Source organism: Coffea eugenioides, chromosome 9, assembly GCF_003713205.1.
Source record: "Coffea eugenioides isolate CCC68of chromosome 9, Ceug_1.0, whole genome shotgun sequence".
In the NCBI taxonomy this organism is placed as follows: domain Eukaryota; kingdom Viridiplantae; phylum Streptophyta; class Magnoliopsida; order Gentianales; family Rubiaceae; genus Coffea; species Coffea eugenioides.
In genome coordinates this window covers 10,072,938-10,097,149 of record NC_040043.1, presented here as the reverse complement: position 1 = coordinate 10,097,149, position 24,212 = coordinate 10,072,938, and the positions used below count along the sequence as shown (strand labels likewise).

General features: G+C 33.5%; 1 protein-coding gene and 1 non-coding gene across 2 annotated transcripts; both read right to left on the bottom strand.

The window, feature by feature from the left end:
* Positions 1-3,790: 3,790 nt before the first annotated feature.
* LOC113748532 lies at positions 3,791-3,897 on the bottom strand. Its single transcript, XR_003464386.1, has one exon. It is a non-coding gene; the product is annotated as a small nucleolar RNA R71 (small nucleolar RNA).
* Positions 3,898-7,729: 3,832 nt separating this feature from the next.
* LOC113782177 (LRR receptor-like serine/threonine-protein kinase EFR) lies at positions 7,730-15,741 on the bottom strand. Its single transcript, XM_027328086.1, has 4 exons — positions 14,832-15,741; positions 10,447-10,518; positions 8,168-10,165; positions 7,730-8,079 (listed from the first exon to the last, which is right to left on the bottom strand). The coding sequence occupies exons 1-4, from the start codon at positions 15,739-15,741 to the stop codon at positions 7,730-7,732; spliced, it is 3,330 nt and encodes a 1,109-aa protein (XP_027183887.1).
* Positions 15,742-24,212: the final 8,471 nt, after the last annotated feature.

Below are 24,212 nucleotides of genomic sequence, written 5' to 3'. Positions count from 1 at the left end.
GCCTCAACAGGAGGAGGGCCATATTGGTACATCACATGGTCCTCATGGAGCCGACGAGGCCGTAGACCCTCGTTCCGAGCAGCCCTGACGCTCCTTAGCGGATTGGATCTTTTATTTCTTTATTTTTCATTTTTTCTGTTAAGATAAACTTTGTAGATTTTATTTTTCTTTTATTTTTGGATCATCTTGTGCTACTTATGTTTCTTCGTATCGTTTGTTTCACTTTGGCCAGCATTGGGATGATCGTAAGGATTAAGGGTTTCAAATTGCATCACCACCTATTTGAGGGAAGTTTTAGTTTCTTCTACCTTCCTCTACAATGAGGACATTGTAGATTTTAAGTGTGGGGGAGGGATTATTTTATCTTATGGGCAATTGCGTCTTGAAGTGCATGATTTTAGTTGTTTATGGCTTAGAAATGTCAAAATTATATTTGAAAATATTGTCATGAGGTTAATTTTCTTGAAATTGAGGTTGTTGGCAGGGAGTTTCATCCATTTTTATGGGGAAACTCTGTCAAATTTTTCTAAAATATTTTCCAAATATTCCAAATTAATGGCCAAAATGTTCAATTTTAAGTACCTAATTCTTCCATTGGATAAAATGTTATATGTATTTTGGAAAGATTTAATCCTTATTTTGCTTGGAATGAATTATTATGCAATTAGGATTTTTACATTTTAGAAAGTATATTCGATTAAATAAGAAAAATTATGCTTAGAATTTTGCATGATTAATGATATTTCTCATTTTTACTTAATTTTATAAATAAGTGATTGATATAGTCAAGATAAGGCCAAATTCTTCCTTTACTTATGTTAGAGGGAAAAGAAATTATATGTTATATCTTGTAAAAAAAAAAGAAAAAAAAAAGAAAAAGAAAAAGATATATATTATTAATTTTCTACTCCAATGATTCACATACTGAGTAACCGGGGGTTGGCATCTACAAATGTCAACATTCGCGTAAAAAGGTATTGGAATTAAGAGTATGCTTAGCAATTTGAATAAGTGAAATGTTGAGTAACTGGAAATCTTCACCTAAAAGTGTCGATTTTCGCGTAAAAAAACGTTTTCACTATTTAAGTAAAATAAAGTTGAATAAATCCCTCTCAATTGTTAAAGTTTGATGATCATAGGATGAGGAAGGCCATAGAATTGACTATGTGATTTACTTATTTGTGGAATTAGGATAAAATGAGGAATGGAGTTGAAATTGTTGAATTTAAGGCATAATTATTTTTCTTTAATTGAATATTATGAGTATTTAGTGTAATCTGAGAAATGACATAATAAGTAATTTCTAGGTTCTAAGGAATTAAATTTGACAAAAGTATATATATTATTTTTTCTCTTGAATCATTGTGGTAATTTATGTGTGAAATTACTTGAGGACAAGTAATGATTCAAGTATGGGGGAATTTGATAAGAGAATATTTAACGTACGTTTTGTACAAATTTGGTATGAACTTTTGGTATGTTTTGAGAAGATTAAAGCCATATTTGAATTCTTTTGGTGATAATTGATTAAATATTTTTTAATTGTTCAAAACTTGATAAATAAGTGAATTAATGCGTTAATTTTGTGAAAATATGAAGGATATGGATATATGGAATTCATGCATAAGATGAAGGAATTGTAAGAATCGTTCTGAGGATAAAGTACAAGAGAAACTAGGAGCAAAAATAAAGGAAAAAGGAAAGAAGTGAAAAATTGAAAATTCAATGGCACAGATCCGAGCTCGGATCCGTGAGATCAAAGAGAGATCCGAGCCCTCGTATGTACTTCTGGAGGAGTGTATCCGAGGACAAACGATCCGAGCTCGTATCGATCAGAAAAAGGCCTCGGATCCTGAAGATCCGAGCTCGAATCCATTTTCACCCCTCGGATCCGAGGCTCGGATCTGTCTCTCTCTTCAGCAAGTGCCACAGCCATTTTTCTTTACCTTTCTCACAACTTTTCCAGCTATTTTGAGGGACAAAAATCGGTGGCACATGCTTCTGCAACAAAAGAGAAGACCAAATGAGTTGTAGATAAAAGGAAACATCATATCTTTGACTTCTTTTTACAAAATCTGAGTGGAGAAAATTATGAAATGAGAGGAATAGACTTTCTACCACCTTTTATGCAGAAACACAGGGGAGAAGCCAAGAACCATACGTAGCTAGTCTTCCTTCTTGTAACAATTTTCTCTCTAGCTAGGAGTTCTTGAAGAAGCATTTGGAGTTTTCACTTGTAATCATATTGTGCAAGAGCATAGCAGAATTTGAGGGTTTCACTATCAATTGGCTAAGTTTTCTTTTATCTTTCTTGTACTTGTACTTTATGATGATTTGCATTAATAAACTTGTGAGTTTGATTGTTAAATCATTCATGAGTAGCTAAATTTCTTTATCTAGGGAGTAGATGAAACTTATGGCTAAATAATATGAATTGAATGTGATTTATACTTGTTCTATCTTGTATTAACTTGTCTACTTGTGCAGCTGTGATTACTTGTTATTGATTGATCACCAATAGCATGCTTATAGTTGTTATTGTTCAATGAGAATTGGTAGTAACAATGGAAACACATGAGTAGAGCTTAAGTTGTATGTTCATGAAAATAGAGATACACTTAAGTGGATTACTTAACATTTCATGAAAGAAAACAGAGTAGAACTAGTATTTCACCATGAAAATAGGGAAAACTGAACTACTCTAGGCCATTTCATCATGAGAATGAGACTTGGTAATTTAGGAAATGAATCTCTGGTTAAACAAAAATAATAATAAGAGGTAAATCTATTCATTTGTGTTGTTTATGCCATAAGTGGAATCTACATCCCTAGAGTCTTCCTTGAGTAAAATTTCTCCATTTGCATTTAGCATTTGTTAAATTAGATTTGTATATCAGATTTGTAGACTATAGCAATAAACTTTCTCTGTTCAAATTTATTGTAAGTCTAAATAATAGAGAAAAATAAGGACCTAGTACTTGTTTAATTTGCTTCTCGTGGGATTGACCCGATACATACCCTACATTACGATTTTGGCTTGTATACTTGCAGTCCAACGGGTGTAAAATCGGATTTAAACTTGCATTGATATAAAAAATCCCGTCAAGTTTTTGGCGCCGTTGCCGGGGAGCGGCAATATTAGGGCCTAATCATCTCTATTAATTTAGATATTTTCATTGTTTTTATTCAATTTGTTTATAGTTAATTTTAATAATAAAAACTGTAAAATTTCTCTTGTTTTTATTTGTAGTGTATGCACCGATCAAATCGAGAAATTGCACTTTTCAATCCTAAAATTGAGAGGACGCTAAGGAGACAAAGGAGGAATACACCACATCAAGAGGAACAAGAGGTTTGGCAGCCAATTGAAGAAATCTTGATAGAATTACCATTTGAGGAAGAAATGGCAGAAAATGACTCAAATAGGCGAATTCTACGAGATTTTGCTTTACCGGGAACACAAGATTCTCAAACTAGCATTGTAAGGCCAACGGTAAATGCAAATAATTTTGAGATTAAACCATCACTGATTCAAATGGTACAACAATCTCAATATGGAGGTAATCCTACCGAAGATCCAAATTCTTACTTGTCAACATTTCTTGAAATCTGTGATACAATTAAGTTTAATGGTGTTAGTGATGATGCAATTAAATTTCGATTGTTTCCATTCTCGCTAAGGGACAAGGCCAAGGTTTGGCTACAATCTCATCCTCCTAACACTTTTTCAACTTGGGTTGAATTAGCTAAGACTTTTCTAAATAAATTCTTTCCACCTGGAAAAACTGCTAAGTTTAGAATGGATATAACTAGTTTCTCTCAACAGGAAGGAGAAACATTGTATGAAGTTTGGAAGCGCTATCGGGAATTGCAACGAAGATGTCCTCATCATGGTCTACCAGATTGGCTAGTAGTCCAAACATTTTACAATGGTCTCACCTATCCAACAAAGGCGCATGTAGATGCGGCAGCAGGAGGAGCTTTGATGGGAAAGGCAGCTGAGGAAGCTCAACAATTGATTGAAGAAATGGCTGCTAACAACTACCAATGGGCAAACGAACGAGGTAATACAAGGAGAACCGCATGTATGCTTGAAGTAGATACCTTGAATATGTTAAGTACAAGAATAGATAATGTGGTTAAGATGCTTAATAGGCAAGTTTGCATTTAGCATTTGTTAAATTAGATTTGTATATCAGATTTGTAGACTATAGCAATAAACTTTCTCTGCTCAAATTTATTGTAAGTCTAAATAATAGAGAAAAATAAGGACCTAGTACTTGTTTAATTTGCTCTTCGTGGGATCAACCCGATACATACTCTACATTACGATTTCGGCCTGTATACTTGCAGTCCAAGGGGTGTAAAATCGGATTTAAACTTGCATTGATATAAAAAATCCCGTCAATGAACCCGAAACTCATAGCCCGAAACCTGAAATTGTTCCAAATTAAATGAGCTGAGTTTGACCTTATGAAAGCCCGGCTCATTAGGCCCGATTGACAGGCCTAAGCACATGTAAGTGATTTTGGCATTGCACATTTACTAGGGATGGGAGAGAGGTTGACACAAACTCAGACACTAGCAATGCTGGCATACATGGCACTTGGTGATGACAATTGCTTCTCGTTCTGTTTCATATCCCTTAAACAGATCTTTAATTTTTTGGGTAAACTTTTGCACTTGGTGCAGGGTATGGATCAGAAGGTCTAATATCAAACAAGTGTGATATCTACAGTTTTGGAATCATATTGATGGAAACTTTCACAAGAAAAAAGCCAACTGATGAAATGTCCGCATGAGATTTGAGTTTGAATGCTTGGGTAAATGCATCATGGCCAAATGCTGTGATTGAGATTATAGATGCTGATTTGATGGGGTTGGAAGAAGAGAATGAGAACCTGACAAGGATGGTACGTCAATAATTGGAATTAGCTTTCAAGGGCTCAACAAGGCAACTTGAGGAGACGATACCGATTGGAGATGTTCTAACTTCACTAAAAAAGAATCAGAGTTCTCCATATTAAGAGCCAAAAAAAGCTTTCGTTTGGAAAAAAAAAAAAAAAGAGCCAAAAAAAGCTTGAGAGATAGTGTGCAGAACAAGATTTTAGAGTGCTAAAATTGGATGGCATCATGAACATTCTTTCATTTCCACTTTTACAACAAATATAGGTGCAGTAGCTTAGGTTAATGGTGATTACGTCATAACTGATCTTTTACTTTAACATGAACTAAGTGGCTGTAGCTTTTTTTTTTCTTCTCTTGTGAAAAAGGTAACAAATATTACCCCTCTAAAGCATGCATATAGTTCACTCTTTCACTTCTTCAATTATTTTTTATTTTTTGTAAGCTAGTTATTGAATTTGATCAAGATAAAGCTCTCTTTTTGGTAACACTGGTTCACTTTAGTTCCCTGAACAACTTAGCATCACCAAACTAAAAATATTACTGCCAACTAACTTCTTTATGGTGTGTGTAAGTAGACAGTTTGTGTGTGCAAATACAAAGATTTAGGGTGACTTTTGCTAGAAACTTCCTAATAAATGGAAGCGTATTCTTCTTTACTTAACAGATGTATCACTAGACTTTTCCTTTGAGGCAGCTCTAGCCCCCCAATCTTCGAAATTTGTTTACTAATCTCTATGTCATGAACTACAATGCTTGACATTGGTATTATCAATATGACTTCTATTATACTCCTTTTTTGTTAAAACTAAAAAAATTAAAGGATGTTGCTAGAAAGTCCATAATATTAGAAGATTCCAACAGCAAGGACTCTATTATTATCTTTAGCTAGTAACTGTCGCATTATTGTGCTCTATACAATCTATATTGAATAAAAAATGCACATTACAGGCTGACAGCCAAAGTTTAATTAACTACATTCTATGTCAAAATGCTTTACATATTCTTAGATACTTCATACTTGCATACCTCAATTTCTATTCCACACCCCAAGTCCAACAAAGTTTTGTCGTGACCCAATTCAGTTCTCACAATTTTCATTCCATGTAAAAATGGACAACTCAAGTTAGGCAAGGATAGTTAAGTTTTGATATGTGATGATTCAAAAAATTCCAAAAATTAAACTTGTGATGTAAGATAAGGATTATAATGTATACACTTTCACCATTTGATGCATGACACATAATTCGAATTTGAATTTGAAATCCAAATTTTGTATATGTATCGTGCATCCAATCGTGATAGTGTATACGCTGTCAATATATATAAAATTACTCGTAAGATAAAGGGGTTTAATAGTTGCCAACATAAGTCGCGCTTTCACTTAGTTCTTTTAAAAGGCATGTAGATATCTATGCTGTGAAGAAGAAGAACAAAAAAGAACTAAGAACTTAGTCAGATCCATGTAGAAAGTAACTAAGAACTTAGTCAGAATTAAAAGATAGAGAAATAATGCAAAATAAAATTAATTATATACTATGCCCCATAGCCTATGTTTTTAAACTCGAACCAGATCGACCAATTCAACCTGTCGAATCGAGAACCGATTAGTGTCTGATCGGTAACCTAGTCAAAAACTAGATTCAATCGGAAACTAGAAAAACCAGTAGAAACCTTTTTTTTTCTATTTTTCATTCTTGCTGACTTTCTTCCTTTTTTCCCCGTTTCTTCGAAAATCCATTTCTATCTTCCTGGCCAATGAACATCCACTCCTCAATCTTCATTAACCCAATTCTTTAATAAGATCTAGATAAATACTCATAGATCTTGCACCAAACATAAGAAAGAACAGAGAAAATTGTAAGAAAATAAAGATGGAGAAAACTTTGAAGCACAAAACTATAAAATTTTAATATCGTATTGAGTTCAAAAAGAGTAATCAACAAAAGTAAAACGGGAAAGTTGAATATGAACAGGAAAAAAAAGAAACGATGAAAGAGCATTCACAAGTAAGAACGGGAAAAAAGGTTGAAGACGAAGAAAAGTTGCAGCAGGAAACGCAAAAGGAGTGGCTGGCTACACGGAAATAGGAGAAGAAATAGGAGGAAGATTAGTTAGGGCAAGAAAGCTTTTCTAATTTTATGGTTTGAGCCGTAGAGTTTTTAAAAACTATTAGTATACTTAGAAATATATTATAACTCATTATCACAGCCATAAACTCTAGTTTATTCTTCAAATTAGTCCTTAAACTTAATTATAAACTTGTAGAATATATAAATGAAATTATATGAATCGCTATTTCATTAATTTATTTTAGTTGTATTTTCTTGTTAACTAGCTTTAGAGCATCAAACATTTATGAATATACCTTTTTTTTAATTTGAACATGCCATTAGGTATTTTACATGGAATTTTAATTTTAAATAAAAAATAATGTTGACATCATGCTGATGTCATCTATGGTTTCTTGTACCGATTTGACCTGATCGAATCTTTTGATCCCTAATCCCACCCCTGACCTTGTCCGAGTTATTGTCTAGTCTAACTTTCAAAGCATAGCCTATATCTGAAATTCCAAATTGGACATAGATGACACCTATGGAATCAAATACATAACCATCCAGCCTTCACAACAAATTAAACTTTTGAATTATGCAGCAACATTCGTTTGATCTGGTCAAAAACATTATATCTAATCCACACAAGTTCTGATAGTTGGTTACAAGAAATAGCAAGCTATAAGCTCAAATGAATAAGGAAAAGTAGCATCTGACATTGAAAGGGAAAAGTAACTTCTGACATTGAAAGGTAAAATTTGAAACTGCTAAGTACTTGCTGTCAAAAGAAGCTGCTGCTTAATTTTCTTCAATTCTACTAAAACATCTTTCATGTTCATTCTTTCTCCTGGAGATTCTCTACAGCAATTCACAGCCAATTTCATGATCAATATAACACAATTCAGCTTGTCAGTGAAATGCTCATCCTCTGGCCTTATCAAGTTTTCGTCAATAACTTGAAGTGCATCAGGAAGAGAATTTTCTACCCAACTTTTAAGGCTCAAATCTCCTAAAAACATGTCATCACTAGGCTTCATCCTTGAAAATGTTTCCATCGAAACTATTCCAAAACTATATACATCAATTCTTGTTGAAACTATTCCTTCTGATCCATACTCTGTCATAAGAAAGAGCTAAAAGAATAAACAATAGATGGAGAAACATCGAAGTAAAGAAAATGTAGACACAAAAACTAAAAGATTAACCTGGTGCAATGTATCCCAATGTTGCAAGGGTGTCGGTATGCAAAATACTTTCTCCTTCGTGGAACATTTTTGCAATACTAAAATCACTTACATGAGCGACCATATCTTCATCAAGCAAGATGTTAGTAGGCTTCAAGTCACAATGTACCACAGGAGTATCATAGCCATAATGGAGATATTCCAATGCACAAGCAACATCAATTAGTATGTTTACTCTTTGAGTCAAATCTAAGAAATTGTTGTGCAAATATAACCACTCCTCAAGATTCCCGTTGGGCATGTATTTGAGTACCAAGGCTTTGAAATCAGGGTTGGAGCAGCTGCCGAGCACCTTTGTAAGATTTCGATGGCGTAAACTCTTTAGTACATTGCATTCTTTATCAAAGCTTTTTAATGAACCATCCACTTGCAAATTGAATACCTTGATAGCCACAACAGTGTCATCACTTAGAATGCCTTTGTAAACAGAACCAAAGCTCCCTTTTCCAACCAAATTGCTTTCTCTATAGTTGTCAGTTGAGTGCAAAAGGTCATAGTAAGAAAATCTTCCATATTTTGCCAACGACATTGATTTTGTTCCACCTGAAACCTTTGGTTTTTTCAGCCATCTTAGAATTAATATAGCAACACCCACTGCTGTTAGAATTGCTGCAGTCCCTAACATACTAATTACAAGTAGAAGCACCTTTCTTTTGCTTGACCGTCTAGTTGAATTACTCTGACATGGCGGAACACTAAGCCTTGGGTCACCACAGAGTGCTTCATTATTCATGAACAATTGACTTGTAAAGTTTCTGAATGGACCACCTCTAGGAATTTCACCACTTAATCTATTAAAGGAAACATTAAATTCCTCAAGAGATTTAAGTGCCTCCAATGACTTGGGTATCACACCAGAGAGATTATTGTGTGAAAGGTCCAAGTATTCCAAGTTGAATATATTACTAATTGATTCTGGAATAGAACCCTGCAAACTGTTTTTTGCTAATGAAAGATACTGTAGAGTTTGTAGCTCTCCAACTGAAGTAGGAATTTTGCCTGATAATTGATTAAATGAGAAATCTAAACTATATGCTGCTTTGAGGTTCCCGATCTCTTGAGATAGTGATCCACTAAAGAAGTTTGATGAAAGGTTGAGAACTTGGAGATCTTTCATGCTTAATAGGTTGGCAGGTATTGTGGAAGTCAATTTGTTGGAATCCAGAGAAATCATTCTCATAGACGTCATATTTCCTAAGCATTCTGGAATACTGCCAAAGAATTGATTTTGGCTCAATGCTAAGTTCCCCAAACTATGTAATCCACAGAAAATGTCCAAGACATCTCTTATTTGATTCCAGCCCAAGGAAAACTCCTGAAGATTTGCCAACCTATTGATAGTTTTTGGGACAGATCCAATCAATTCATTACTTGAAAAATCTAGTTTCAGTAATGTGCTCAAATTACTGATTCCAACTGGGATGTTTCCCTTGATTTGACAATTGGCTGCATGTAAGACCTCAAGTGAAGTTGAATAGTTAGATAGGGAAGAAGGTAGAAAGCCATTTAAAGGATTCTGATCCACTACTAAATATCTCAAGAATCTGCAAGTCGTCAAGAATGTGAAAAAGCTTAACTCTGGATTTGAGGATTCACTAGACAGCCTGTTGGAAGCCAAGAGTAAAAATTTTAGATTTCTTAGACTTCCTAAAGAGCTGGGGACTGAACCTGTGAGCTCATTACCATGAAGCAGCAAATAAACGAGCTGCGAAGCATTTGAGATTGTGTTGGGTATAACTCCACTCAAGTAATTCTGACAAAGATAAAGAAACTTTAGTTTGCTTAGCTTACTACTCATTGTCAAAGGAATTGTTCCTGAGAATTTGTTTCGGTGGAGTCCAATAAATTGGAGAGATGAAATGTTAAAAATTCCAGCAGGCATGGAACCCGATAATGTATTATTGCCTAAATTAAGTGACTCCAATCTCTGAAGGTTTCCAATCTTTTCAGGTATTCCACCTGTAATATAGTAAAGCACTTTTGTGTTAGCAACTTTCCATTGACACTGTCAAGTAAGGCTCTAAATAAAAATCTTTTAGAATAATAGAAAGTTATAGGTCCTTCTTGATCCTTCTATTTGCAGCTTTAAATCGACCTCTTTGAACATAAAATGCATTAAAAGGAAAAGTTGATTTCAATCAACCAAACATAGGCTCAAGTATCCCATACATCAAACGCATGCCGAGTTTTGACCACGGCCTAAGCAATTACGAATTTCTAATTTAGGAATTTAAGCATACCTGTCAATTTGTTGTCGCCAAAATCTAAACTTGACAACAGAGTTAAATTCCATACTTCATTTGGAACCGCACCTGCAAAAGTGCAACTATCGTGAGTTTGAATAATACAAGCAACAACAATGATGATATTTTTGAACGGGTTCCTTCTATCCTTTTCGATCAAAGGCGAGCCGAGTCAATTTAGACCTTGTAATTAAGAACTTGGGCATACCAGTCAATTTGTGGTTGTCAAAATTTAAAAGCGTCCTTGTTTGGATTGCCGGTTTCCGTCGAAAAATTACGTCATTTTCCGTGATCACATTTCCCTATTACCTTTTTCCCTCACATACATTAAATCGCTACAGTAATTTTTCCATGAAAAATAACGAAAAATGCAATCCAAACACAACTTAAAAGCGCAATCCATTAAATTCCCTATTTCGTTTGGAGTACCAGTCAATTTGTAGTGGCCAAAATTTAAAAGCGCAAACATAATTAAATTTCTTATTTCGTTTGGAGTTGCAGTTGCCAAGTAGCAACTTTTATAAATTTTATTTGACATGTAATAGAATATGTAATAACAAGAATAGCGAGATTGTTGAACTTTTCAAACCCATTATTTGGAGATGATAATGGATCTATTTAGTTTGCCTATTTTAGAAATACAAATTGTTGAAAGAACGCCCATCATAAGTTTCCAAACATAAACAAAAACAAAGTAATTTTTTTAAAAAAAAAGAAGTCACCACCATTGCCATCCTCTACCACCACCGCCTCCTCTCATTCTACTCCACCTACTGACCCACTAGTCCTCCCTCACTGTTCTCCCTTCTCCACCTCCCTTTCTTCTCCTCTCCTTTTTTCATGCTCTCTACCTAATTTGGAACAGATCGGGAATAGGAAAGGAGCGAAAAGTGAGGAGGAGGGGAAAAAAGGAGTTAGAGAGACTGGTGAGTTAGTGGTGGAAGAGAGATGAGGAGAGGGATGGCAAGGTCAGTAGATAGAGAAAGGAAAGAAGGGTGGTGGGTGGTGGGTGGTGGGGTTGTGTGAGGAAGGAGAAAGGGGAAGTATAGGAGGGAGGGGATGATGGAGGTGGTTCAGGTAGGGGTAGGTCGGTGGTGGCGGTGAAAGGGTTACCGGAGGAGTGAGAAGGATGTTTTGAAAGATTCTAAGTATTTTCGACAAACATCAATATTTTCCTAAAACAACTACAGTGAGATACAATAGAGGTTTAGACAAATACTCAAAAAAAAAAAAAAATCAAAGAAATACGCCATTCCAATAGAGTACCTATAACATAAACAAACAACATCTATACCTGTGTACATAGTTTTTTAATTTAGTACTTTTTCGCCCTTTTCCTTATGCACTCTTTTTAATTACTTATTGAAACTTTTTGTTAAATCTTGTTACTCCTCGTATTATATCCTAAAAGTTTAGAAATACAGACTAGTTGATATATGCTTTTACAGTTCATTCAATGAGACGAAAATTACTCCAAAAGTTTTACATTTTGAATTTAAACTAAATGAAATAAAACTCTTAACCTTGAAAATTTGTTTGGATTAGTAATTATATTTATTTTGTTCTAATTCTTAAAGTAGTTAATTATTTAATAGCTCATTATATTGCACAAAAATATTTTCTATTAAAATTGTAAATTAATTTATATAATTTTTTTAAAAAATCATCATTGGATTACCAATTGGTTCAACTATCCACCCATTAGTTGAACCAGTAATCCATTAACCTACCCTATCCACCGAGTTCTTGTCTAAGTCGGATTTAATAACTATGCCTAGATGAATTTACATGCAAAGACGTGCCAAAGGTAATATGTATATGTGCATGTCTATGTTCCAAAAATCTAATGACATGATTAGCATATTTAAGGTTGCAATTTTGGTTTGCATATTTAAGGTTGTTTGAGCAGCTAAAAAAAATGGTGGAATAGTTATTCTTTTTCTCTGAAAGGTCCATACATAAGAGCAGAAGCATAAACTTAATATATAGTGTTAAATGCATTAAAACTCTATATACTTTACTTCCAATTGCACTTTATCCCCTAAACTTTGGTCACAGGCACTTTCCGGCCTGCTTGATATTTTAGGACAAAAGTGTCCCTTTTATTATTATTATTATTATTATTTTTACATTTTCTCCTTTTTTTCTTTCTCCTTTACATTGTCCTTTTTTACGTCTTTCTTATTCTTCTGTTCTCTCCTATGACTAGCTACTTTCTCTATTTTTGCTACTCCCTCTATCCTATGTGTTTTTTGTACATAGTACACTCCATAAAAAAGTTTTTACTTTTGTTCCACTTTTACTCTTAATCATGTGCGGGTGAAAGTAAAAAGTAGAAAGCAATCCCATCATATTTGTCTTTATTCATCATTAATGAATAACATAAGAGAAATTTTAGAATATAAAGTAGTTAGAGATGTCAAACATAACAAACATTTTGAGACAGTCAAAGAAGGAAAGTATGACAATTTCAATGAGACAAGAAGTATTATTACTTGCATATTATTTTTAATCTACTTAAACTCATTCTTTCTTTGTGTCTTTGTTATGTTTAATTTTTAATAGTAATAATCATCACAAATATATGTTGAGTATGTGTAAAGCATATTTCATATGGTATTTAAATTACGCAAATACATCTAAACAAATGAGATTTTATAGTTAATTAATTATGAATAGTAAAAGTGAATAAGATCATAGCAAAAATAAGGAAAATAATAACTGCACTCCTGTATTTGTTAAATGCACTCTTCTTGAATTTTTTTTTTTTTGTAACCATTTGAGAGGATAAAATGCCCGTACTTTTCATTTTAATTCATATTTAATAAAATTGATTTATTTATAATTTAATGAAGAATAGGTGTACTTTTGTTTAATTCACACAGTCAAAATATCTACAAGAATTCTATTAACGAAAAGAGAGTTCCATTAACATTTCTCAACTACACACATAAAAAAATAAAGATAAATAAAAAAATACTAGTTGCTTTTGTTTATTTGGTGTTTAAATTTTCAATTTTTAGTAGTTTATTCATATTTGTTTGGATAATTAAGTTGTTATATATTATATATATGCTTTTCATTTCATTGTGATAAGGATATGGCATTCTCATGCCATATAGTTTGTCATGAATTACTAGTCGTAAAAATACCCAAGCAAACAAATTACCAAAAGAATAAAGTGATAAGTAGAAGAAATGAAAATATTAGTATGAGCACACAATTCGTGATACTAATAGGAAAGGAAAGGAAATATTTGCATGAGGGAAAGGTCTAAAAGGAAGAAAGGAAAACAAGAAAACAATGTAGTAAAAAAGAAAAAAAAAAAGGGAATGAATAAAAAAGGAGAAAAAGAAAAAATATATAGGAAGGGCATTTTTGTCCAAAAAAGTTTTTTTTTTAAAAAAAGGATAGGGTAGGTGCCCATTAAAGAAGTTTAGGAGGACAAAGTTTATGGGCATTCGATGCATTTAACCCTAATATATATATATATATATTTATTTATTTATTTATATATTTATATATGAATGTAGCTATTTTTAATTAGAATTGTTTCTCACTCCTATGTGGCATGCCTAATTGAAGAGAATTAACAGATTATGCGTCATTTGGATTTTAACCATACTGAATATTATATTATATATTTAAAAATTATCCCTAATTTTCACATAACTTTAAAAAATAACTAATTTTATCTTAATGATACAATAACTTTAAAAAATAACTAATCTTATGTTAATGATATATGCTTTCTATCAAATTATTACATAGAACTATAGTAAAAACTTTTTCAAATCACAATTATTAAAATATTATATATTCCATAAATTACTTTCTTTTACTATCATATCGTCGATTGGCATTGAAATTATTCATCATCTCTTCTCTTAATTTTGAATTAACTTAGTGCAAAAAAAAAGAATTAACTGTTACACCGACATATTTACCAATATTGTTGATTTATTGATGAAAAAAAGTGGATTGCTGGATCTAGTCTACTTAATTAAATGTGAATATACACTTGCAGATTTATGGTCATTATAAAAATTTAAATTATCCAAAAGAATATTTATAAAAAAGAATATCTATCAAGTTTTTTATATGAAATACATTATTTGATGTATACTATCATATTATAGTAAAAGTATGTAAACAAATTTTTAAAATTTAGTAAATAATTGAACATTTAGAATACATTAATTTTGTAAAGTTAATATAAACGAACATATAAAACTGTTGTTAATTTTTGTATTTAAATTATTAATATTTTTATAAATTCATAATAAATTAAAAAAAAGACTGTGCTAAGGTACAAGTAAAATTCTAGTATATATCTATATAAATTAGAAATAAAAAAAAAACATGTCATCAATAATTTTTACCTGTTAAGCTGCTGCTTCCCAGGAATAGACGCTCCAGCGCTGTTAAGTTTCCTATTTCCTTGGGTATGGGTCCAGTGAAATGGTTCTTGGACAAGGACAGCACCTTGAGCAGTGAACAGTGGGACATTGTTGAAGGTATATGACCAATCAAATTATTATCTGCTAGATCAAACCATGTAAGCTTCTGAAGACCGTGACAGATGTTGTCCGGAAGAGTGCCAGACAGGCTGTTGTTACCGAAGGAAATTCTTTCCAGTGAGGAAAAGTTGAAGACATGGAGAGGCAAATGACCAGAAAGCTGATTATTCTCAATAACCAAATTCTTCAAATTATGAAGATTCTGAAATTCTATTGGAATTGTTCCCTCGATAGAATTGTTTGACAGCCATAGATTCTCCAAGCTTGACATGTTAGCGATGGAAGGTGGAATAGGACCCGTAAACCTATTGTTCCCGAGAGACAGGAATTGGAGTTTGTGTAATAAACCAAACCAGGAGGGAAGCTCTCCACCCAGATTGTTATTCGCAAAATCAAGATATCTTAATCGGAACAACTGAACTAACTCACGAGGCAGTTCTCCATGGAAATTGTTTCCACTAATATTAAGTAAAACGAGAAAGGATAGATTCCCGAGTAGAGGAGGTATGGTACCAGCAAGGTTCATGTCTGAAATATCCAAGGAAGTCACTCGACGGTGTCTAGAACCACAGGTGACCCCTATCCAATCACAGACAGAGGACGTAACAGACCAGTTTTTTGCCAAGATTTGGTGAGATTCTGAAGTCATCACGCGTTCTCTAATGGCAAGAAGGGCTGATTGATCCGCCGTAACACTGCTATTGCTGGATGCCGTGACATCTAACCGTGCAAAACTAAAGATAAACAAGAAAAAGTAGTAGATTTTGTCCATGCTCACGGATCGATTTTAGAGTTCTGTGTGTGGGTAACTCACTGTAAGATTTGGTGTCAACTCTAACCTTTAATATACACGAGCAAGGAAGTCCGTACATAGCGCGTTCCTAGAAAAAAAAGACACAGGCCAGAGAAAGTGGATGGAGACGTTGCTGCCTCACTGGTTACCGGATTGGACGGGAGGGGGCAGTGCAGCTAGGGTCTAATATGGTCATCAAATTAATGTACTATTTATATTATTTGATGTGTAATTATATTATATTATTTTATTTAGAATAAAAATGATTAAAATAAAATATTTGATGTTATTTAATATAATATTATGTTATATTTATATATAAAAAATTTGAATATGTATAACGATCAGATAGAATCATATAAAACATAATTGTAATGAATTCTTATCCGAAGTAGACGACACTATTTAAAAGTGAATGTGCAAATAAAATTATGGGGCAGCCCTAATATGTGTGAAACTGTGAATGATGAAGTGAATCGGAATTAGATGGCTACGACATGAAAGACACCATCGTGGAATATGAGCTGACAAGGTCGAATTAAAGCATTAATTTTACTCTGTACACTTCACAAATAACGTAAAACAAATTTTAATTATCAAAAAAAGTAAAACAAATTTTACAACTCGCAAAGTGAGTCTTCCTACAAATTGTACAATCAATTCTTTTGAACAAATATGTAGAAAGTATATTACTTTCTTTTATTACCCTGGTCCTCTTTCTACACTCTTCTCAAATTCAACTAATAGGATTTAGAATTTAAAACCTGAACATGGTAATAGAGATGTGGAAATAATATTACGTAATATCTAGAGTCAAAATTTCATGTTGGATTGAGGGAATTTACAATTTTAAATTTAGGATTCTACATGGGATTATGGAAATTTGCATTTTCTTGTCTTTATCAATTTGGCCGTCAATGTTATTACCATACATTTCGTACTATATTTAGGGCTATAAAAGAATCAAATTGAGTCAAACTTTTAAACTATCAAGCTTTGTCAAAATTTTGAGTTCAACATTTTCAGCTCGAGCTCAAATTTTATACAAACTTAAATCTGAACTTGAACTTGATTCAATCTTATATTCAATGTGTTTGAATTTGATTTAAAAGTTCAAAATTTGTAATATTATTTTTCAGTAGTACATAAATAAAATATGTACAAAAAATAATAAAGATTATATTAACCTGCTACTAATACATACTTTTGCACACAAATTTATTGTGAAATTCATTAGCCAGGTTTGCCCATCCATAGAGCTACATTAAATGAGTACAAATTCTATCGAAAGTGGTCAACGAAGACCGTCACATATTGTGACAATTTTTAGTGGGAGGCAAGGTCGAACCCTTAACCTCCCAACACCACCAAGCCTTAGAAGGCTGGGCAATGACCACTGGACCACAAGCCCAGTGGCGCTAAGTTCGTTAGTCAGGCTCATTCACAAACCATGCAAAACACCCTCTTACAACCTTTTAATTTTTTGACCTGCTTGATTTCATTTTCTTCTATTTTGCTTCATAAATAAGTAGCTTAATTATTATAGAATAAGTGTGTTGAATCCTAATCAGCCACATATACTAATTAATTAACTAGAATTACACATACTTCTGGTTCTCAATTCCGATTCCAAGCCTGCTCCACTTTTTTATTTTTTATTACTCTTTCACTTCCTGAAATTTTCAAACCATCAATTCAGTTTATTAATACTTTTACCTTTTTTTTGTGTGTTATGCATGCCATTTCCTTTTACAGCTGACCACAATTTATTCAGCTTTAAAATTACACTTAAAATTACGCTATCAACTCTATCGGTGACCTCTTTACCGGCCAAGACCCTCCAGATAGAATTTCCAATCCATATGTGTCTGATAGATATTGGCTCTGTCCTTGCCGTCTGACAAATTCACACACTTTCCGTCATTTCAATGCACTGAGATATTCCGATAGAATTTCCAAACAAGAACTATGATGGACCTTTCCGGGTGGGGCCACCATCAAGCCGACTTTTAACGTCTTGTTGCGCTAGCAGGATAGCAGGTCAGTGTTCGGTAGAATAGTCTTCGGAGACCATAGCTTCAAGGTGACGGCGTAGACCGGGCAAGGGAAAACAAGTGACGTGCTGTTTCTGATATCGTCCAGCATATAGCCATGCGTACCAGGAACCAATGTTTTGAAAACCGGACCGGATCGGCCGGTTCGACTGGTTGAACCGCGAACCGGTCATGACACCGGTCCGGTTCAATGCCATAATTGACTATGACAGAAAATCGGTCAAGAATCGGTCGAACCGTGAAACCCGCCATTGAACCGGATTGAACCGGTTTTCAACCTTCCTTTTTTTTTTTTTTTTTAAGTTTTGGAAAATGCAACTATCAAGATTCGAACTCAAGACCTTTGTAATAGAAGACCAGTGTATTAACCGTTGCACCATCACATCTTATTAGTTTTTTTTGATAACTTATTTATATAAAACAAACACTCATATTTCTTTTTTCCATTTTTCTTACAAAATCTCATCCTCTCATGACTCTTTCTTTTTAATTTTCATCTCTCTCTCTCTCTCTCTCTCTCTCTGTATCCTTTTTTCTTTTGTCACTCCTTTTTTAATCAAATCTCTTTATTTTTAATTTATTGATGTTTTCTTCCATCTTTTAATTTTGTTTTTGTCTATTAAATTGAAAAAATTTAAAAAAGAATTATTTTTTTAACCCAAATTATTTAATGCTACAATCACTCACTTTTATCTCATTTTTTGTTTCTTATCAAGTTTACATTTCTATTTTCGATTTTCTTGACTTCCTTCGAACTCCAAACTTCTTTTTTTAAATTGCAATCTCTAAATCTCAAAATGTAAATTAAAATTTAAGTTCACAATATCTAAATTCTCATAGACGTGAATTTTGTACAATTTCAAAATATTGTGATATTTTTGGTTTGGATTTAGATATAATTGAAATTGAGATGAAATTTATTTGTTTTAACTTATAATTTAAAAAACTTATTTTTAAAAATTGAAGTTATTAAAAAATAGTAAACTTTTCATCATATAAAGTATTAAATTAGTCCATTACATGTCTTATTTTGTACATATATATATTTATATAAATTATTTTTAAAAAAATTCATTGAACCGAGGTTGAACCGGTCCGACCGGTTGAACCTCGACCCTTTCACTTCACCAGTTCAATTAACGGTCCGATTTTTAAAACATTGATTTTAGGGTGCTTCTGCAGTCACCAGTTTCGCATTTACCGCTGCCTTCTTTGTCAAAATCGCACCCGGTTCTTTCCCATATTCTGCCATTCCATCCTGGTGGAGCTGAAAATACGGTAGATTGGTCAGGCTTCAATTGAAAACCACCTCCACTGAGGTTGGTGTATGATGCTGAATTGTCGTTTGGTGCTATACCAGGCTATATGCATTCACATGTTAAGAAGGAGAAGAATGTTAGTTTTCGTCCGTTGCAAATTATTGTTCCGTTAAAAAATGGTTCCATTCGGTTTTACCTATTTTTTGTTGGGTTTAAAGTTGGTTCTAATGGCTCACATGCAAATTCCCGTCAATTGTCCTTAATTGGCCAAAATTACGGAACTTTGAGGATGAAATATGTTTTGGTTGAAACTTTGATAATGAAATTGGTCAAGACCCCAAACTTTGAGGATGAAAAGTGAATTTTTCCCATATATATATCTTACATATATATAAAGACTTAAGATTTCTTCTCTCACGTTGATCCACGTGGCTGCTTTTAGGGAGAGGGCCTACTATAGCAGCTGTCTTTTGCCAACAATGCCCTCCAAAATTTAACTTCTGGGCTGAACAATCAACTACTGTTAAGGGGTCATACGTCTTTTATCGTCTAATTACAACTTTGTCCTACCAGACATAACATCACCTCAAAACAGTAGATAACTGTTAAGGGTTATTTCCGGCATGTTGGGTCAAATTATCCTCCTCTCCTTTTCATTGTTTCCCGTTTCTTCCACTGCTCCTCTTCTCTTCGGTGGAAAAAGAGCAGTAGACAAATAGCTGAACAGCTTTTAGGGATAGTGGCCAAAAATGGGTTGTCTACCTGCTATGTGTTCTTCCAAAGCAAACAAAAAAAAGTATGAATTCAACTCTTCCGCTCACTTGGTCAACAATCTCATGCTTTCTCTCTCTTTCCCCTTATTTTCTTTCTCCTTCGTTTTGCTTTTCTGGTTTATAGACAAAGAAAAGTTCCAATTGAATTCCTCCAACATTTGGTCAACTATTGGAAGATTGTCTTCACCAAATTACGGCAGCTCATTGAATTTTGTGGTTTGTCCTCTTCTATTCCTTTTTATTCCCCAACCATTGTTTTCCTCTTGCTTCCTCTCTTTTTCTCTGTTTTCCGTTTTTTTGTTTCCTCCTCCTTTTTTTTCTGGTTCAGACCAAGAAAAGTACCGCTTGAATTCCTCCAGCACTCGGTCGACAATTTAATGATTTCTTCCCTAAATTATGACTATGCATCCAATTTTTTTTTTTTTTTTTACTTCTGTCCTCTTTATCATATCCCAACTATGGGATTTTGGTTTGTCCTTTTGTATTCAATTTCATTTCCCGATTGGTAAATTATCAAGAGTCAAAACAAAAATCTCTGAGAACTTATCAAGTTTGCATCTTTATCCTCTCTCTTCATCATGGCTAATACCATTGCTAGGGATATAGGTATGTCGTTTTTCTTTCCTTATTGTTGACCAATTGGTAAATTATCAAGAATGAAGTAAACTTTGTGCCCTTATATTAGGAATAGAGAACAGAAATACCGGTCAAAAAAACTTCATGCTTCTTCTACCTTCTTCTCTGCAACCCTTCGTGCTAAAGGTAACTACTCCTTTTCTTTGTCTAATTTTTTCGCCTACCAGTATTAAAGAAACTCGAAAATCTGTCTACTTTTTACGTTGGTTGTTAAATTTCTTCAGGGGGTTAATTGCAGTTTGAAACAATTGGTGCAGAGAAATCTCTGATTTAGCATCCACACATTTGCAGTAAGCAGTTGCTTCAATTTCAGGTCTCTCTCTTCAGTCTTTCAGTTTCTTGCTTTTTCTTTTCCTGTTAATAATATAGTACAACTAATTACCAACGAAGGGTTATTACTACTTACTGAATAGAGATAACCAAGCTAAAATAAGTTAAATTCTCAATCTCAATTGTAACCTTAAGTTCCAGCCTTATGTAAAAGCATTAGAATAAGTCTTACATATTAAGGTTGTACCCCACGTTGAAGCTATTATGCACAAAAGTTAGGCTGCGATAGAACAAACCAAATTTAAAACAGATAATCCTAATATTGAGCTTCTAGGATTTGTTGTAGCTACCTTGAAGGTGTAGAATATCAATTCCTCAAAGCTATTTCTAAAGGCAGTGTTCCAGTTTCCACCCAACTCTCAAACCTTAAAACCACAACATCTTTGCTATTTTATGCATTCACATATTCTGAATACAGTAAGTGATGCATAACAATAGTAGCATGCTTTGTGTTTGATGATTTGCTTCTATAGGTAGCTTTACCACTACACTGGTTTAGTTTTCTGAAAATATATGTGTCCCATTGTTATGGAGTATTAGATGATTTAAGAGATGTTCTTTAGCTTACTGTTTGGTCCTAAACAAAAATGATTTTACTTTGCCTTTGTTTTTGTATGCTGAATGATCCTTTAATATCTTGCAATGGCTCAAACTATCTTTAAATTCCATTGGAAACAATACTTTGATAGACCTAGAAACATTAATTTCATCGATTGTTTTTGACTTTTACAGCATTGTCATGTTAGTGACTATCATAGTTACGACCAAAGACCGGTTAAAGAGTATTTCCCCAGCTTCTACTGTCTTGGTTCTAATTTTCCACATGTTTTGGGGCTCAAGAAGTAGAATCTGCACTCAAATCATGATTTGTTTGATATAATTTGGTTTCTGCTTAAATTTTGGTTTTAGGAACTGGTCATGCACTGATTAATTCCTGGCACAAATAAGCACTTCTGAGTTCCAACCTTATGTAAAAGCACTAGAATGGTCAGCTACTTATATCTAGCAGTTTGGATTTCATATATATAAAAGTTAGCTTTATTCTCTTCAGTAGCTATCATTAGTCAAATTTCGTTACTCCTACTTTCATTAAAATGAAAAGAAAAAGGAATGCAAGTAAAGGCTTTAGTTTAGTAGATGAGTGGTTTGATGAATGTTACAATGCTCAGGCTTCATTAAAAATATGGATGACATATATTCCTTTAGAGAGGTATTATGGTTCTTTCAACATTTTGTTCGAAATATGGACGACATATATTCCTTTAGAGAGGTATTATGGTTCTTTCTACATTTTGTTTTCTAAATCCTGATATTTCCTTGTTTTGCTACTTTATCAAATGGCAGTCACCACCTCCTAAAGTTGTTTCTCCCAAGAGGCCATTCTCTGCAGCTGAAAACAAGCAGGTAATAGCTTCACATGCTTAAAGTGTTAAAGAGGACATGCTTTTTTGACTGGTATCAGACGCATTTTTTCATTTTAGCTTTGCAAGTGCAGGTGAATAAAGATAGTAGCGAGGAAGACACTTCTGATGAGGAAAGTGAAGATGAGGAGCCTCAGAAAAAGAAGAGTAAAGTTGTGGTATGTAATTTTCAAGTATGCATTTTTGTTGCCTTTTAACATATCAGTTGGCTTTTGTAATTATTTCTTTGTGGGATTCTCTAGCCCACTGGTGTTCTGAAATCCCGTGCTAAAGGCGGGAAAACAAAAGGTAGTAGTGAAGAGGAAAGTTCAGATGAAAGTTTAATCGCATTTGACTTTTGTGGGACCTTAACATTTCACTTATATGTTCAATGCTTGAATTTAACTTTGGCAGCCTGTGCAACCAAAGATAAGCAGCTCAGATGACTCATCTTCCGAAGATGAAGAAGAAACTTTTGAGGATGAGGAAGAACCTACCAAAACCCCACAAAAGAAGGTAACATTTTGCAATTTAAATATTTATGTTTGTGATTCTTAAAATGCTATTTATTATGGTTTGATTTGCCTTTAGTTGGTGAGTGAATGAATTGATTCTTTGACGTAATTTTTTTTCTTGATTTCAAGTAGATAGTCCTAGCTAATTGAGATATACCTTAAAATTTCATGTGTGCCACTTGACTAGCAGAGTATTATTAAGTGATATTGAAGCTAGCATTACTGTTTTGTAAAACCAGTGTGCAAGGTGCTGGTATTTTGGTGTTACCCAACAAATACCCTCAAGTTACTTGTTACTAATGTATGGTTTACATTTCTAGCTGCATGGTTTTGTAAAAAAAGAGCAATTGGAGGATACCCTTACTCGCATGCATCTTCCGATCATTCCTTTTGGAGTTCCTAGGAAACCAGCAATGACTAAAGATGACCTTTTTAATATCAATGCTGACATTGTTAGGACTTTCTGAAAGAATTTCAAAGTGCTACATGAAAGCCATTGTCCACATGGTGCCATTTGGGACTGGAATGAACGTGACATGTTGGCATCAAATATTTGGGACTGTAAGGAATTTCAAAGTGTTAGTGAAGTGATGAACTATTGTTCTACGATTTAGTAATTTATCGTGGTGTTGTTTAACTATCTTTGTTATGGATGTTTGATAATTTAAAGTCCAAGATGGTTGAATTAGCCCAAGATTTGAATTTTTTTTCCTTCTAATACTTGTCGGAGCTTTACAAACTATGGTAAAAATGTGTGAGAGAGAGATTCTGTACTGTTGACTTAATTAATTTACATTTATTGTGTTCTTCATTCATGTTTATTTTTCATATTGCATATGCGCTTCTTTGTCTGGATTCTTTGTGGTTTATGTGGAAGTATGCAAGCACTTCATTATGGTCCATAATGGCATAAGATTTACATCCCTTCTTAAGGTCCTTCCTTGCCAGCCAATATGAGAAGTAATTGATTGATATCTAAAATATAAGAGCAAAAATTAATGTCTTCCAGATAGAATTTTTAGTGCACTGTACCACTGTGGTCTCGCCTATTAAGCAGCTTAATTAGCAATCCAATTAAGTTAACAATGACTTCAATTCTTCAGTTCTACGAGTTATGCATATGCGTGGACACTATAACTTGGCAAGAATTTACATATCATTGTTTAGAGAAATGAGAATACCGGGAAATTCTTCAATATTTTTGGCACAATATAGTGGGCATTGGTTGTGCCTTGCACAACCAGAAAATCTCTAGTATATATATATATACCTTAAAACTTGAACTCACGTTCGGACGTGTCCAAATTTGAATGTCTATTGGGCTGTTGAAGTTAATTTCAATAATATGTTTGAAGAGGGTCAACTGACCTAAGTGACCTAAGGCCCTGGCTGCTGTCGGTCTTTTAATCATATTTATGATCCTATACAGGAGGGGTCCATAAACCTTTACCTCCAAATAGGGAAAAAGCAAAAATTAACTTCT